This window comes from Hordeum vulgare, chromosome 6H (assembly GCF_904849725.1).
Source record: "Hordeum vulgare subsp. vulgare chromosome 6H, MorexV3_pseudomolecules_assembly, whole genome shotgun sequence".
Lineage (NCBI taxonomy): Eukaryota > Viridiplantae > Streptophyta > Magnoliopsida > Poales > Poaceae > Hordeum > Hordeum vulgare.
Window position 1 is genome coordinate 385,872,027 of NC_058523.1, and position 18,429 is coordinate 385,890,455.

An 18,429-nucleotide genomic window follows, 5' to 3' on the forward strand; every position below is an offset into this window, starting at 1 on the left:
AGTCGAGCTTTATAAACGGTCACATTACCGTCAGCGTCCGTCTTCTTCTTAAAGATCCATTTGTTCTGAATAGCCTTGCGGCCCTCAGGTAGTATCTCCAAAGTCCACACTTTGTTCTCATACATGGATCCTATCTCGGATTTCATGGCTTCTAGCCATTTGTTGGAATCTAGCCCCACCATTGCTTCTTCATAATTTGCAGGTTCATTGTTGTCTAACAACATGATTGTTAAGACGGGATTACCGTACCACTCTGGAGCAGCGCGTGATCTCGTCGACCTACGTGGTTCAACAGAAACTTGAACTGGAGTTTCATGATCATCATCATTAACTTCCTCCTCAACCGGCGTCGCAATGACAGAGGTTTCCCCTTGCCATGCGCCACCATCCAGAGGGATGAGAGGTTCGACAACCTCGTCAAGTTCTATCTTCCTCCCACTCAATTCTCTCGAGAGAAACTCCTTCTCGAGAAAAGTTCCGTTCTTAGCAACAAACACTTTGCCTTCGGATTTGAGATAGAAGGTGTACCCAACTGTCTCTTTTGGGTAACCTATGAAGACGCATTTTTCCGCTTTGGGTTCCAGCTTTTCAGGCTGAAGCTTTTTGACATAAGCATCACATCCCCAAACTTTAAGAAACGACAACTTTGGTCTTTTGCCATACCACAGTTCGTATGGTGTCGTCTCAACGGATTTTGATGGTGCCCTATTTAAAGTGAATGCAGCTGTTTCTAATGCATAACCCCAAAATGATAATGGCAAATCAGTAAGAGATATCATAGATCGCACCATTTCTAACAAAGTACGATTACGACGTTCGGACACACCATTACGTTGTGGTGTTCCAGGCGGTGTTAACTGCGAAACAATTCCACATTGTCTTAAGTGAGTACCAAACTCGAAACTCAGATACTCACCCCCACGATCAGACCGTAGGAACTTGATCTTCTTGTTACGATGATTTTCCACTTCACTCTGAAATTGCTTGAACTTTTCAAATGTTTCAGACTTGTGCTTCATCAAGTAGACATAACCATATCTACTTAAATCGTCAGTGAAGGTGAGAAAATAACGATATCCGCCGCGTGCCTCCACGCTCATTGGACCACACACATCGGTATGTATGATTTCCAACAAGTCACTTGCACGCTCCATTGTTCCGGAGAACGGAGTCTTAGTCATCTTGCCCATGAGGCATGGTTCACACGTGTCAAGTGAATCAAAGTCAAGTGACTCCAAAAGTCCATCAGCATGGAGTTTCTTCATGCGCTTTACACCAATATGACCCAAGCGGCAGTGCCACAAAAATATGGCACTATCATTGTTTACTCTAACTCTTTTGGTCTCAATGTTATGTATATGCGTATCTCTATCAAGATTCAATATGAACAATCCTCTCACATTCGGTGCATGACCATAAAAGATGTTACTCATAGAAATAGAACAACCATTATTCTCAGACTTAAAAGAGTAACCGTCTCGCAATAAACAAGATCCAGATATAATGTTCATGCTCAACGCAGGCACTAAATAACAATGATTTAAGTTCATCACTAATCCCGATGGTAGTTGAAGTGACACTGTGCCGACGGCGATTGCATCAACCTTGGAACCGTTTCCTACGCGCATCGTCACTTCGTCTTTCGCCAGCCTTCGTCTATTCCGCAGTTCCTGCTTCGAGTTGCAAATGTGAGCAACAGAACCGGTATCGAATACCCAGGCACTACTACGAGAGCTGGTTAAGTACACATCAATAACATGTATATCAAATATACCTGATTTTTCTTTGCCCGCCTTCTTATCTGCCAGATACTTGGGGCAATTGCGCTTCCAGTGACCCATACCCTTGCAATAGAAGCACTCTGTTTCAGGCTTAGGTCCAGCCTTGGGTTTCTTCGGCGGATTGGCAACAGGCTTGCCGCTCTTCTTCGAATTGCCCTTCTTGCCTTTGCCGTTTCTCTTGAAACTAGTGGTCTTGCTCACCATCAACACTTGATGTTCTTTACGGAGTTCAGACTCTGCGACTTTCAGCATCGCAAACAACTCGCCGGGAGACTTGTTCATCCCTTGCATGTTGTAGTTCAACACAAAGCCTTTATAGCTTGGCGGCAGTGATTGAAGGATTCTGTCAGTGATAGCTTCTTGCGGGAGTTCAATCCCCAGTTCAGCTAGACGGTTTGAGTACCCAGACATTTTGAGCACATGTTCACTGACAGACGAGTTTTCCTCCATCTTGCAAGCATAGAATTTATCGGAGGTCTCATACCTCTCGATCCGGGCATTCTTCTGAAAGATGAACTTCAACTCCTGGAACATCTCAAATGCTCCATGACGCTCAAAGCGACGTTGAAGTCCCGGTTCTAAGCCATACAAGACTGCACATTGAACTATTGAGTAGTCCTCCTTACGCGCTAACCAAGCGTTCTTAACATCCTGATCAGCCGTAGCGGGTGGTTCATCTCCTAGCGCGGCACTAAGGACATAATCCTTCTTTCCAGCTTGTAAGATTAGCTTAAGATTACGAGCCCAGTCTACAAAGTTGCTTCCATCATCTTTCAACTTAGCTTTCTCTAGGAACGTATTAAAATTGAGGATGACACTTGCGTGAGCCATGATCTACAACACAAATATATTCAAAGTGGACTTAGACTAAGTTCAAGATAATTAGAGTTCAACTTAATCAAATTATATGCTAAACTCCCACTCAAAAAGTACATCTCTCTAGTCATTTGAGTGGTTCATGATCCACTTACACTATCCCAAGTCCGATCATCACGTGAGTCGAGAGTAGTTTCAGTGGTAAGCATCCCTATGCTAATCATATCATCTATATGATTCATGATCGACCTTTCGGTCTCATGTGTTCCGAGGCCATGTCTGCACATGCTAGGCTCGTCAAGCTTAACCCGAGTGTTCCGCGTGCGCAACTGTTTTGCACCCGTTGTATGTGAACGTTGAGTCTATCACACCCGATCATCACGTGGTGTCTCGAAACGACGAACTGTAGCAACGGTGCACAGTCAGGGAGAACACAATTTCGTCTTGAAATTTTAGTGAGAGATCACCTCATAATGCTACCGTCGTTCTAAGCAAAATAAGGTGCATAAAAGGATTAACATCACATGCAATTCATAAGTGACATGATATGGCCATCATCACGTGCTTCTTGATCTCCATCACCAAAGCACCGGCACGATCTTCTTGTCACCGGCGCCACACCATGATCTCCATCAACGTGTCGCCATCGGGGTTGTCGTTCTACTTATGCTATCACTACTAAAGCTACATCCTAGCAAAATAGTAAACGCATCTGCAAGCACATATGTTAGTATAAAGACAACCCTATGGCTCCTGCCGGTTGCCGTACCATCGACATGCAAGTCGATATTTCTATTACAACATGATCATCTCATACATCCAATATATCACATCACATCGTTTGGCCATATCACATCACAATCATACCCTGCAAAAACAAGTTAGACGTCCTCTAATTTTGTTGTTGCATGTTTTACGTGGTGACCAAGGGTATCTAGTAGGATCGCATCTTACTTACGCAAACACCACAACGGAGATATATGAGTTGCTATTTAACCTCATCCAAGGACCTCCTCGGTCAAAACCGATTCAACTAAAGTTGGAGAAACCGTCACTTGCCAGTCATCTTTGAGCAAAGGGGGTTACTCGTAACGATGAAACCAGTCTCTCGTAAGCGTACGAGTAATGTCGGTCCAAGCCGTTTCAATCCAACAATACCGCGGAATCAAGAAAAGACTAAGGAGGGCAGCAAAACACACATCACCGCCCACAAAACCTTTTGTGTTCTACTCGAGAAGACATCTACGCATGAACCTAGCTCATGATGCCACTGTTGGGGAACGTCGCATGGGAAACAAAAATTTTCCTACGCGCACGAAGACCTATCATGGTGATGTCCATCCACGAGAGGGGATGAGTGATCTACGTACCCTTGTAGATCGTACAGCAGAAGCGATTAGAGATCGCGGTTGATGTAGTGGAACGTCCTCACGTCCCTCGATCCGCCCCGCGAACAATCCCGCGATCAGTCCCACGATCTAGTACCGAACGGACGGCACCTCCGCGTTCAGCACACGTACAGCTCGACGATGATCTCGGCCTTCTTGATCCAGCAAGAGAGACGGAGAGGTAGAAGAGTTCTCCGGCAGCGTGACGGCGCTCCGGAGGTTGGTGATGATCTTGTCTCAGCAGGGCTCCGCCCGAGCTCCGCAGAAACACGATCTAGAGGAAAAACTATGGAGGTATGTGGTCGGGCAGCCGTGAGAAAGTCGTCTCAAATCTGCCCTAAAAGCCCCATATATATAGGAGGAGGGAGGGGGACCTTGCCTTGGGGTCCAAGGGAACCCCAAGGGGTCGGCCGAGCCAGGGGGGAGGACTCTCCCCCCCCAAACCGAGTCCTACTTGGTTTGGTGGGAGGGAGTCCTTCCCCCTTCCCACTTCCCCTCCTTTTTTTTTCTTTCTTTGATTTTTCTTCCTTGGCGCATAGGATTTGGTGGGCTGTCCCACCAGCCCACTAAGGGCTGGTGTGACCCCCCCAAATACCTATGGGCTTCCCCGGAGTGGGTTGCCCCCCTCCGGTGAACCCCCGGAACCCATTCGTCATTCCCGGTACATTCCCGGTAACTCCGAAAACCTTCCGGTAATCAAATGAGGTCATCCTATATATCAATCTTCGTTTCCGGACCATTCCGGAAACCCTCGTGACGTCCGTGATCTCATCCGGAACTCCGAACAACATTCGGTAACCAACCATATAACTCAAATACGCATAAAACAACGTCGAACCTTAAGTGTGCAGACCCTGCGGGTTCGAGAACTATGTAGACATGACCCGAGAGACTCCTCGGTCAATATCCAATAGCGGGACCTGGATGCCCATATTGGATCCTACATATTCTACGAAGATCTTATCGTTTGAACCTCAGTGCCAAGGATTCGTATAATCCCGTATGTTATTCCCTTTGTCCTTCGGTATGTTACTTGCCCGAGATTCGATCGTCAGTATCCGCATACCTATTTCAATCTCGTTTACCGGCAAGTCTCTTTACTCGTTCCGTAATACAAGATCCCGCAACTTACACTAAGTTACATTGCTTGCAAGGCTTGTGTGTGATGTTGTATTACCGAGTGGGCCCCGAGATACCTCTCCGTCACACGGAGTGACAAATCCCAGTCTTGATCCATACTAACTCAACTAACACCTTCGGAGATACCTGTAGAGCATCTTTATAGTCACCCAGTTACGTTGCGACGTTTGATACACACAAAGCATTCCTCCGGTGTCAGTGAGTTATATGATCTCATGGTCATAGGAATAAATACTTGACACGCAGAAAACAGTAGCAACAAAACGACACGATCAACATGCTACGTCTATTAGTTTGGGTCTAGTCCATCACGTGATTCTCCCAATGACGTGATCCAGTTATCAAGCAACAACACCTTGTTCATAATCAGAAGACACTGACTATCATCGATCAACTGGCTAGCCAACTAGAGGCATGCTAGGGACGGTGTTTTGTCTATGTATCCACACATGTAAATGAGTCTTCATTCAATACAATTATAGCATGGATAATAAACTATTATCTTGATACAGGAATTATAATAATAACTATACATTTATTATTGCCTCTAGGGCATAATTCCAACACACATTAGATACTTAACCTATAAGTCTTCAAACCACCAAAATCACTAAGGGGCACTAGATGCACTTACACTATTCTTGCTGGTAGTGGAGGGCCTCTCGTGCCTCTTAAAAGCTAATGCTCAGTCATCTTATCTATGTGGATTAAAGTGGCAGATTCTGCTTCACAGTTAGTCACCTTATTTTTACTGATGACAGCCTGCTGTTCGTTAAAGCAAGCCGTGAAGGGGCGGAAGAGCTGTCAAACCTATTGGATATTTGTTGTAATGCATCGGGGTCAGAGAATTAATCGAGACGAGTCATCTTTGTTCTTTAGCAAGGGCTATCCAGAATCACTGAGAGAGGAGGTCAAAACTTCACTTGGTGTCACTTCAAAGGCACTAAACGATAGATACCTTGGTTTGCCGTCTGATGTGGGTAAATCAAAAAATGGAACTTTTAAGTACCTGAAAGACAAAGTTTGGAACAAGGTTCGGGGATGGTTTGAAAATATATTGTCTCTTGGAGGCAAAGAGGTGTTAATTAAATCGGTTGTTCAAGCTATTCCAGTGTACTCAATTGCATGTTTTAAACTTCCAAGAGGCCTTTGTGAACATATTAACACCATCATTCACAAGTTCTGGTAGGGGAGCAAGGATGGAACTCGCAAGGTCGCCTGGGTATCTTGGGATGTTATGTCTCGGCCAAGGCACATGGGGGGACTTGGCTTTCGTGATATGGAACTGTTTAACTTAGCATTGTTAGCGCGACAAGCCTGGAGGGTGCTCCAAGAACCCCTATCATTGAGCGCCAGAATTCCGAAAAGTGTTTACTTCCCTCAAACGTCGATCCTAGAAGCTTCTTTGGGGAGTCACCCATCGCAGATCTAACGATCAATACTCAAAGGGAGAGATGTGCTGGCCCAAGGCCTTATACACAGGATTGGTAACGGTGCTAGCACTGAGATTTGGCGGCACAATTGGCCTCCAAGAGAGACAACTATGAGGCCCATCACTTCTCCTCCAAGTTCGGGACCTATTCTGGTCAGTGAGCTTATTGATGAGACATCAGCGCGATGGAAGGAAGAGCTAGTCCGACACACTTTCTTACCTATGGATGCTGCGGCCATCTTGGGAATACCTGTGTGCACGCGCGAGGTTCCAGATTTCTGGTCGTGGAGCAAGGAGAAAAAGGGTATATTCACCATTCGCTCTGCGTACAGAATGATGGTTCACATGAAATTTACAAGAGGCGGCTGGCTTGAGGAAACAATGGGTTCCTCAACAATTGATCAGACGGCTAAGGATTGGACAACTCTTTGGGGAACTCTCGTGCGCGCCAAGCTCAAACTATTCCTATGGAGGCTTGCCTTGCACTCTTTGCCAACTAATGATGTCAGGGCCCGACATAATATGGCTGAAAATCCGAGATGCAGTTTGTGTGGTATGGAAGACTCTTTGAAGCATGCTGTGTTAGAATGTTCGGCATCCCGTTGTGTGTGGGCTTTGGCAGACACAGATATGGTTGAGCATATGATGCATACAACTAAAATTCACGCCCGGAACTGGTTATTCACCCTGCAGGAAACACTATCTCATGAGGAGTTTGTCCAGATAACGGTAATACTTTGGGCGATCTGGTTTGCACGCCGCAAGGCGATCCACGAGGCGGAATCTCAATCTCGAGTGACAACTAATCTGTTTGTTAAGAGGTTCATCGAGGATCTGGCCTTGAGTGGGAAGCCAGAGCGACACAATCAAGCAAATCAGTCACCTACTTGTAATGCTCATGAACCATGGGTTCCACCACTTGTGGGATTTTAAAATTCAATGCCGATGTTGCTGTTTCTTCTCATAATGACAGGGGTTCGACTACTGTGGTTTGCAGGGATGAGAGGGGCAAGTACCTGGGCGCTTCGGGCATGGTCTATGTGATCAGAGACCCACCAACACTTGAAACATTGGCGTGTAGGGAGGCTATGTCTTTGGCACTGGACCTAGATGAACATCATCTGATCACTGCCTCCGATTGTCAATCTGTTATCAAAGACATCGCTACTGGTGGAAGAAACAAAGCTATCGTGAGGGAGATCACAACAGGAAGAGTTGATTTCGATGCCTGCCATTTTCGTTTTGAGAGTAGAAAGAGTAATAAAGAAGCACATGCTTTAGCTAGATTTGCTATTTCTTTGGAGTTTGGTCGCTATGTGTGGTTTGGCATCCCGCATGAATGTGTAATTATCCCCATGAACATCATAGTTAATAGATGAGGGGGTTTTTACCTTAAAAAACCTAGTTAGCAAGCGTTCCTTTGAAAGTCTCTCATCAAGCACTCCCAAGCTTCAGTTTTTTATTTTATTTTTTCGCACGCGTTTTCGGCTTTTTAGTTTGTTCTTTTTTATGTTTTTGGTGTTTTGGTTTTTCACCGATCTTTCTTCGTTTTTTAACGAAAAACAAAATTCACAAATAATCTTGAAAAAATGCGTTTTTTGTTTTCTTTTCATGAGAGGCATAATTTTCCTTCGCGACGGGCATGGCCGTGCCTCTTGGAAACAAAAACAAATGCATTTTTTTTGCCACAAACACGTTTTTGCGTCCAAGTGAGGTACGGTTTTGCATCGCGAGAGGCACGGCCGTGTCTTTCCAAAAAGGAAAAAAAACATGTTTTCTATTTTTTATGAGAAGCACGATTTTGGCTTGATGAGAGGCACCCCGTGCCTCTCGGAAAGGAAAAAAATACAATTTTTTTTCGTGAGAGGCACGATTTTATTTTCGCGAGAGGCATGATTTTGCCTTCGTGAGAAGCACGGCCGTACCTCTCGAAAAGGGGAAAAAGGCGGAAAAAACATGTTTTATGTTTTTTTCCTACCGCGAGAGGCACTTTTTTTGGTGACGGTTTTTTCGTATTTTTTTTTCATCAAAACCTATCAGGGACCTAGTTTTAAAGATATCGATACGAGAAAGCACAACGGTGAAAACGGTTTAAGATTTGAATGCATTGTTTAACAGATAAAACATTTAAAAATACAAATCTACGAAAAAAAGGAAAATTCTCAGGTTGCTACAAATGACACGTATACAATGGGCCATTTATCACAACCTGAAAATATGAAAGTGATCTTTAAAAGGTATATTCCTCAATTAGTAATTTCCGGCAAATACACGAAAAATGCTGATGTGCATCAGGTCCGAAGTGTAAGGAGAAGGAAAGTGCCCCACGAGAATGGGGCACGGGCTTTCGGCCCAAACCTGAAAGCCCTTTCTTCTAGGACTAGACTGATCGCCTCCTCCTAAGTCTAAACCCTCACTCGTCTTCACCACTGCTCCGGCAGCCGTCGTTCGGCCTCGTCCCTCCCGCCGAACCAAGGAATACCGGGCGGCGGCGGCTACCGCCCGCAGGGCCAGCATGGCGTTTCTCTTCAACAAATTCCAAGAGGTACGCTTCTCTTCCCTACGCATCTCGCAACCATCTCCGGATCTCGATCTGCGTGGTTTCCGCTGTGCGCGAGAAAACCAACATCGATTAGCCTAAAAAACACAGGAAATGATTCTGAATTTATTTTACGAGGTTTTGAGTGAAGTCAAGCGTATGTGGGAGGGAGATGGTGGTGTGTGTTGAAGCACCTGGAAGTATAACTGTATAATGTGTTTATGGCTTGCCTCAATGCTCAAAATCGTGCTTGATTTTGCGTCTAGGTTATAAGTCTTTTGCATTTTATTATTACATTCTATATGATTTCTCTATGTCTTATGTACTGCCATTTCAAATGAGAAGACAATTAGTACTCTGGGCAGCATTATGGCTTTGTCAGCTGTTCCTTTAGAGGGTGCTTGGATACGTTTTAGTCCCATGACTAAAAGTAGTGAGACTAAAACTTGCTAGCCTCACCCATGCTTGGATCCAAGTACTAAAGAGACTAAAATCAAGTTAATGAGCATTTATTATTCTCCAAACCCTCCAATCCAGAACTTGCATGAGGAGTTAAATGAGGAGAGAGAGGACTAATGCACATTTTAGTAGGGGTACCCCTGACTAAAAGATTTTAGCCTCAAGACTAGTTTTAGCCTCTCTTTAGTCAGGGGTGCTTGGAACTTTAGCCTCTTAAAGAGACTAGTTTTAGTCAGACTAGTTTTAGTCTCTTGAATCCAAGCACCCTCTTAATCAATTTGCTGGCTCATTTCCAGGCAATCAAAACACTTGCTAAGAGTCCAAGGTTTGCTCGAGACCCTCGGCATATCCAGTTTGACGCTGATGTGAATCGTTTATTTCTCTTTACCAGGTATATGGATATCTGAACAAACCGCTCTGTTCCTGTTCATTTGTTTTTCGTAGGTAGTTCTGCTACATGCCAAAATTTAGGACTTAGTTTACTCTACAAGTCTATTATGGTTGTTATTGGATTCTCATAGTTTAGATGCTACAAGGTATTGACCACATTATTATGATATTATCCCTGTGATTATATATTTTGCATATTTTGATATTTTAATATTCTGTTACCGTCGATTGAAGGATCAAGCCTCTGAACCATGTGTTTGGTTATTTCTAGTTTCTTTGGAAATGCATACCAAATTATCTTGCAACACTCGGTATGAAACTATGAATATGATTAGATAACTACAAGGTATATGGAAATTGCAAATATTTCGCATTTTTTGTCTTCATATGCAATAGAGAATTGGGATCAGCATTTGCAACTTACTTTACTCTATATGTCTATTAAGGTTGTTATTGGATTCTCATATTTCAGATGCTACAAGGTATTCATCTTATTATTATTATCCCTGAATTAGATATTTTGCATATTTTACTGCCTCCTGAAGGATCAAGCCTCTAAACCATGTGTTTGGTTATTTCAAGTTTCTTTGGAAATGCATTACCAAGTTTTCTTGCAACATTCGTATGAACATGATTAGATTCCTAAATCCTTTATTCTTTTCTATGTGCAACTTAGCTATAATCGTTTGGGAAAGCATTCTGAAGAAAAGGACGTTGAGGAGATTATTGACTTGGCTAACAAAGCATCTGTTACTGACCAGCAGAAACAAGTGCAGCAAAATGTTCATTATCAACTTAAGCATATATGCAAAGCAATGGACAGCATTCTTCGTCCTGATACAAATGATCCATCACAATCTCCTTCTGATGCTTATAATAATTCTCGGCGAAGTGGTTTGAGTTTGGCCGTTGGCACAGGAGTTGCATCTGCAAACAAGCCAGGTAATATGTTTCCGCTAAGTGCATTGCATTTGGCACATTCTCAGTTTTGCACCTATATCATTCAAATTAGGCGAGTAAGCATGTTTTGAGTAGCATGTCTTGCTGCAGAATGCATGCCAAATACTCCCTCCGTTTTTGTATACAAGGCCATTTTGTTTTTCGTGTCAAACTTTGACTTATAATTTTGGTCAACAAAATATGGGTTATATGTCATAAAAAATACAGTATATCATCGGAAAGTTCTTTGAAATGTGCATCCAATGGCATATAACTCACATTTTGTTGGTAAAATTAATGGTTGAAGTTAGACATAAAAATATGAAGTGGCCTTGTATACAAGAATGGAGGGTTTATTTTAATTCCTGCAATGAAGATACTTTAGAGTCTAAATATGATTATCAAAAATCATTTGCATGTGTTTCCATCGCAATTATCTACCATTACGGCTAATTGTATTATAGTTCCAAAGACAGTCGTGGGCTCTTAGATATGTGATAGAAATAACATTCCCTTTGTCATTTGCATTTTTCTGTGCACTTGTCTTATACCTCAGTTTTGTTTACCATAATTTCACGTGCTTAACCAGTATCATGCTTTCACTGTTTCTTCAGCTCTGGGTTAAGCACACATAAGACATAACTATACACACTGATCTTTTGCTGTTGCTTCAGATGCTTCATGACCTATTAATTGTTCAACTATAGATGGCAAGCTAACTCCATATCCTGAAATGTTTCTGTTTGTACTGTTTACTGGAAGCTCTTCTTACATACACATACATGAATTATGCTGCTACTGTGCTCATAGAGATGCAGTTACATACATCAAGTTCTTCATAGCTGTATTATTGGATGAATCATATGAAGCCATCACCTGATGCATTTACTGTACAGTGCAGCTGTTCCTGCTACGCGACCTTTAACTCGAGCTGAACTGTCCAATAAATTTAGGGATCAGTTTGGCTACACCCTTGACATCAAGCCGTCATTAATACCTCACAAAGATGCAGGGCAAGGTCTGTTCTTATCTGGAGAAGCTAATGTTGGTGCTGTCCTAGCCATCTACCCTGGAGTTATATACTCACCTGCTTATTATCGATATATCCCTGGATACCCAAGAATCGATGCGTGCAACAGCTATCTTATTACAAGATATGACGGAACAATAATCAATGCGAAGCCATGGCACTTAGGTGGTGAAACAAGAGAAGTATGGGATGGTTCAGATCCAGTGGATTACAGTACAACGCCACCCAAAAGCCCAGAGAGCAACTCTGACCGGGCATGGAGGATGCTTAACAAGCCCCTGCAGAAGAGTGGCAGTGAAAACTTTGGTGATGTGCTTGAACGGCGAAATCCACTGGCTTTTGGTCATTTCGCGAACCACCCACCGGGAGGGTCGACCCCTAACGTCATGATCTGCCCATATGATTTCCCATTGACAGAGAAGGACATCAGAGCATACATCCCGAACATTGCTTTTGGTGGTGAAGAGCCCGTTACAATGAAGAGGTTTGGCTCCTTCTGGTTCAAGTCCAGAACCCCTGGTAAACCGACTGGGGAGTCACCGGTTCTGAGGACGCTTGTGCTAGTGAGTACGAGGTCCGTATGTGACGAAGAACTCTACCTGAACTACAGGTACAGCAGCTCAAAGGGGCGGCCAGAGTGGTATACCCCAGTTGATGAAGAAGAGGATAAGAGGAGATGGAGCTAGTTCTGAACCGACCTGCCTGTAATCTTCTGTTCCAACGTTTGTGTGGCTACTTTCATCAGCAATCGAATTTAAACAGGTCACTGGTGAATTCCAGAAGCTGATCCGGCAATTCTTTTTCTGCTCTGCATAAGTAGAGTGCCTCTGCTTAACCCTTCTCACAGGTCTTTTGTGGCAATAAGAAGAACAACAGTTACACCTCATGTTGTTTGAACTTTGAATTGAAGTAGTATTTGTATTACACATCCCGTTGTTTGAACACCAGTTACTAAGAAGGGGATATTTATGAGCTTAATACTCAGTTTGTGTCGATGATGCCGCGCAGTTTGCTTTGGGAATAACAAACAGTGCAAGATTGCTAGTCAACTTCCAAGATAAACATGTCTAGACTGAAGTTGAGTAATCTTGTGATGCCCTGCCATGGAGTACGTCCAATATGTTGAGTAGTCCATGTTTCACGTTTGCCTGAAACTGAGGTCGCGGGTGTTGTCAGTTGTGGCCATACATACATCTGAAGCATTAGAGATGGGCGGTGACTATCAAACACAAACAGCCTACGCCCGCTCTTCTAGCTAAGCTGATACTGGTAGTATCTAGTGTATCGACAGACTCTATCGTACAGGATGGCGATATCTTCCGTGCAGTTGGCTTCACTGAAGATGATGCGAGTTGACTGCTGTACGTGTTGTGCCGTGTGTGTAGCATACTAGCATGTGTTGTCGTCCTTGGAACACGCATCCATCACAAGAAATCCATGGTATCCCCGGTCAAATCGTCGTCGCTCCGCAAATTCTGTAACGATTTTGCCGTGCACACGCTGAATTTGCTTGCACGTAGGCTACCCAGGCTGCTGTATTATAAGATCTCTCTCATGTGCTCTTCTTGTTCAGATCTGGTAGAAACCTGCTGCATACTCAAACTGATACTGTATTTGATACCGACGAAGCATCCAACAAGGCAGGTCTATCATAACGGGATTGATACCGACGAAGCATCCAACAAGGCAGGTCTATCATAACGGGAGTAGCTATCTTGTCAGTCGAGTTGCCAACTCATTTGGGAATGGAACAGACCACACTATTATTGCGGGAACAAGCAAGCTTGCTGTCAGCTTGTCACTACGCGCATGTTCGTATGGAAATTAGTGAGCGGATAATGAGACACGTTATACTTATATACGGTTGGTGGACGGTGTGTGCTGACTATTACAGCAACTCTAGCAGATCCATTATATCACGGACCCTTCTTACGCATTTACAGTTTACATAAAAGACGTTTTACGGGCTGACGTGGGCTGCGCCCCCGTATCGCGGAACTGTAAAATAAAATACTCTATGACGTCTGTTCAGCCGCAGCTCACGTCAGCCCATAAAACGCATGATATTTTCTGAATTTGACTCATATGTCATATTTTATACCAAATTATAAATAAACATAAGATAAAATGTTTATATTATAATATAATAATCATCCAAATCATAATAATTATTCAAATCAACAAATTAAAAGTAATAATTTAATACAAGAATTGTCCCGAATACAACATTGATAGGAATCACACATGAATTAAATGGAATAAATTAAAAAATGGCACGTTTTACTACCCATGTGTTTGCCAATGATGCTCAATGAGATCCTTCTAAAGCTGATAGTGAGTGTTTGCATTTCCAATCTGCCGGTATGTCTGAAAGAATGTTTGTCTGCGGTCAGGGTCTCTAGCTGAATTCATATGGCTACCGACATTGTCATAGAAGAACTCCAAATTCATGTCCCTCTTATCTTTGATGATCATGTTGTGAAGAATCACACAACATGTCATGATTTTCTTCAGGGTCCGGTTGTCCCAAAAACGAACAAGAGACCACGAACAAGGATAAACCTTGATTGCAAAATCCCAAAGACTCTTTCAATATCTTTTTGGACAGCCTCTTGTGCCTATGCTTCCTAGTTTTGGGTTTTTTGGCGCTCTTAACAAATGTACGCCAAGAAGGGTAAATACCATCTGCAAGATAGTATCCCTTTGTGTACTCATGTCCATTCACCATGTAGTTGTACATGAGCATCACCACTAGCAAATCTAACAAATAAATGAGACCGTTGCAACACATTAATATATTGAGAGTACCCGAAATATCAAAAAAGCAATGCCAAATCCACAAATCCTCGGACCCTACGGCTTCTAGCACAATTGTTGCATTATGAAACTTGCCACATTATTTCCCATGCCATGCATTCAGGCAGTTTTTCAAGTCCAATGCATGCAATCAACGCTTCCTAGCATACCTGGCGAACCTCGCCTCTCAATTGTTGTCATCAACATTTTTGTGTATTCCTCGTTGGGTGCACAAAGATAGACAAAGCCAAAGACGCGGATGATCACTTTGGCGAATCTACGCACTGTCTCAATTGTAGTATCTTCGCCAATGCGAAGATATTCATCGGCATAGTCAGACGGGATGCCATATGCAATCACTCACATAGTTGTCGAGATTTTTTGATATGCGCTAAAATCCTTCAAGCCCGTGACGTTTCTCTTTTGAGTAAAAACGCGAGAATTAGTCTTGCAAGCTTGCACTAATTTTATGAAGAGGGGTCGGCGCATTCGATACCTTCTCCGAAAGAGATGCGGCGGATATGTTGGATTGTTCGTGAAGTAGTCTTGCATTGACATCATGTTCCCGAGATGACGGTTGCGAGGGATGCAAAGACGGCCGACGGTCGATCCTGGCCATCTCTTTCGGTCCCGATCCTCGTGCTCCTTCATGGCAAGCACCACCACCACCACCATCTGCTGTCAATGGCTCTTGAGCAGCGACTCTATGTCCGAGTCGTCTGACCAGGATGAATCCTCAAGAAAAAAATTCCTCGCAAGGGCTCAAATCCATCTACAAATGGCACCTGAGCTTGCATGAACGAAAATTCATCTTCAAATCATTCGCTAGGTTGAACTAGAAAGGGGCACAAAAGGATTCACCAGCGGCGGTCGATCCTGGGTGGCAGCGGGACGGGGGACAACTTGGGTCGGCGAATTTGGGGCAGCGGCGACTCGACGGCAGTCGATCCGTGGCAGCGGCGACCCGGGGGCGGCGCGACTCGGTCGATCCAGGGGCGTGGAAAAGCGGCGCGATGGAGCAGAGTCTAGAGTGGCCCGACGACGTGATTTCGTCGACGGTTATGACCGAAATCCAAGGAGACAGGGAGGCGGCGACGGTGCCGGGGTGGCTGTGGGATGGGGAGGGGAACAAGCACGGGCTGAAATGTCCCTCCAGCCAACCGCTTTCGCGAGATACATGACATCGACGAGGCGAGAGGGGGACTGTGTATTCGCGGGTCGGAGGGGGCAATTTATCGTACCCCTTCAAAAATTTAAGGGTCAAACGCGTTTACGGGGTCTATTCGGGTTACTTTTTTCGCACAAAACTATAAACTGACTATTATTTTATGGATCGAGACAATATAAGGGATTGCTGGAGTTGCTCTTAGGAGGCTTTCCTTGTGTTTTCTTCTTGGGAGAAAGCTCCCCTTCTCTTGATCAATACTTAAACCAAAGGAGTAGTTTAGGCTGGTCATAGTGGGGAGTATCATATAGTAGTATCATGCATATGATACTATTGTATGATACTACCTCCATAATGCATAGTAACATAAAGTAGTATCATAGATGACCTCATTTATTAACATGCATGACACATAGTAGCAAAACATTTAACATGTTACGGTATCTACCTATGTTACTCTAACCCTCTCTCTCATCTTTAATTGTGTGCCACATAAGCATGTTTGCTAGTCCCAAGTATATGATACTATCTAAGTTACTCCCACTATGGCCAACCTTAAAAACAAAATTAACGAATAACTACTACTGTACTACTCCCTCCATTCCTAAATATAAGTCTTTTAAGAGATTTCTCTAGAGACCTACATACGAAGCAAAATGAGTGAATGTACCTTCTAAAATATGTCTATATACATTGTATGTAGACTTGTAGTGAAACCTCTTCAAAGACTTATATTTAAGAACGGAGGGCGTACATGATATTAAATCAGCGACATTTATTTTAATAAAGAGAAATGTATTTCTGATTTTTTTTAATTTTGCATGATAGCACGAAGCTTGCATGCCATTGTACTGAGAACGAGACGGCTACACAAATCTCTAACAGAGTCACAAGACACACTCTGATCAATGCAAGAACGCCCTCCGTTCCATATTTTTTTGTTGTGAAAACAAGAATTATGAAACGATGGAAATAAGACAAATTCTTTATTATATTTATATTTGTTTTTGGGTGGGTGGGGGTGGGCGAGAGTTGTTAATTTGTGAAAGCATGTATGAATCTAGAGATGGTTTTATCTTTTATGTGTAGCATGTATTTTCCCTGTTTTAAAATAAATGTCATTAATCTAGTATAAAATTTGTATAAAATTTGTATTAACTTAATATGAAATATATAACATTTATTTTGGGACATAGGGAGTATGATGCTAGAGATGGTTTTATCTTTGATGTCTTCTCATGTTCTCACCCTTATAATGAAAGCGAAGTCACGAGTTATCTATTAGGTTCCTCCCCAAAAAGGAGTTATCTATTAGGCAATATTGTCTCCCTTCATTCTTTTCTTTCATGTCTTTATTAAGAAAAATGAGTGGGGTATTTGACATCACTCCATCGTATGTATTTTTCCCTTTCACCCTTCAAAACTGAAGAATAGTAATAGTATATCCTGTGACAGATTTACTGATGTTTCAGGCGATAACATCATCGAGGAATCGGGAATGATCCAACAGGAAAAGGGAGTTCTGCAATCCCAATCCTTTTGAATGGAAGATTGTTTCTAGCGCTTGAAACATCAGTCCAGTCCATGTCACTTGCGGACAATAAACGCATGCCGATGACCAAACCGGAATTTGCTTCAACGCCCGTCCATATCCGACGATGGTACTGTACCGCTTTGTTCTGGACGGCTTAGCATCTCTACCACACCATGTATAATGCATCGATTCATAAAATAATTATCAAAATACGGATTTAGATGAAAAATGCTGCTAGATCAGACCCCGCAAATGCGTCAGGTCCGTAAATGTTTTGCGGGGCGCGGCAAAAGTTCACCCTCAATCTTCAGTTTCACGAGGATGGGAGACCGACCCGAGCTCGCCCCTTATCCTCAATGAGATTTGGCGCAAGGGAAATTTCCGCGCGGCCGTTCCCCGCTCCCCTCCTCATCAGCCGTTGCCCCGCCCATCGCGTGCTCCGGACCTTCTTCCCCGCCATTTTTCGCCGCCATGGAAGCCTTCCAGCCGGCGGATCTCGTCAGCGTGGAGGTCGCGCACGCGCAATCCCATCCGGCGATCCCGTCGCCGGTCATGTCGCCCCCGCCGTCGCTCTAGTCACCGACGTGCCAGCCCGCAAGCGGTAAGGCAACATTGTCATGCAGGGCGGCATTCCGGTTGGCCCAGCCAGAAAGGAAGGCGCTCCGGGCGCCGCCGCTGCTGCGATCTGCCCGACCACCGGCGGGGAAGATGAGCAAGGTTTCGGGCGTGAAGCGGAAGAAGGTTCCTACGAAGAAGCCTTCGGCCACTCTATCCGCTCCGGCGAGACGTTCCCCGACGGTGCCTTTCTACGACACTACTTCCACCGCACGCGAGGTGTTCGATGAAAGTGCCGGAAGGTATGCATCTTCGCTCACTTATTTTTTGCTTTGATTTTCCTCTTGTGGTAGGTCGTGATGTGCTTTCACTCGATGTAGCGGTGGTGGTGGTTCGAACAATGCCGCTACCAAGTTCGTGAACTTGTTATCCACCAACAAAGTTGACATCGATCAAGCCCCGGTC

At 43.9% G+C, this 18,429-nt stretch overlaps 1 protein-coding gene across 1 annotated transcript; it reads left to right on the forward strand.

The window, feature by feature from the left end:
* The first annotated feature begins 8,922 nt into the window (after positions 1-8,922).
* On the forward strand, positions 8,923-12,892 carry LOC123401772. The gene is made up of 4 exons (XM_045095625.1): positions 8,923-9,102; positions 9,852-9,946; positions 10,622-10,887; positions 11,786-12,892. The coding sequence occupies exons 1-4, from the start codon at positions 9,073-9,075 to the stop codon at positions 12,598-12,600; spliced, it is 1,206 nt and encodes a 401-aa protein (XP_044951560.1). The 5' UTR covers positions 8,923-9,072; the 3' UTR covers positions 12,601-12,892.
* The last annotated feature ends 5,537 nt before the right edge of the window (positions 12,893-18,429 follow it).

Excerpts from the sequence above, each read along its gene's own strand:
- LOC123401772 (XM_045095625.1), top strand. The coding sequence starts at position 9,073 with ATGGCGTTTCTCTTCAACAAATTCCAAGAG. Across the intron at positions 9,103-9,851 it reads TCTTCAACAAATTCCAAGAG|GCAATCAAAACACTTGCTAA; the intron begins GTACGCTTCTCT and ends GCTCATTTCCAG. Across the intron at positions 10,888-11,785 it reads TGCATCTGCAAACAAGCCAG|CTGTTCCTGCTACGCGACCT; the intron begins GTAATATGTTTC and ends TGTACAGTGCAG.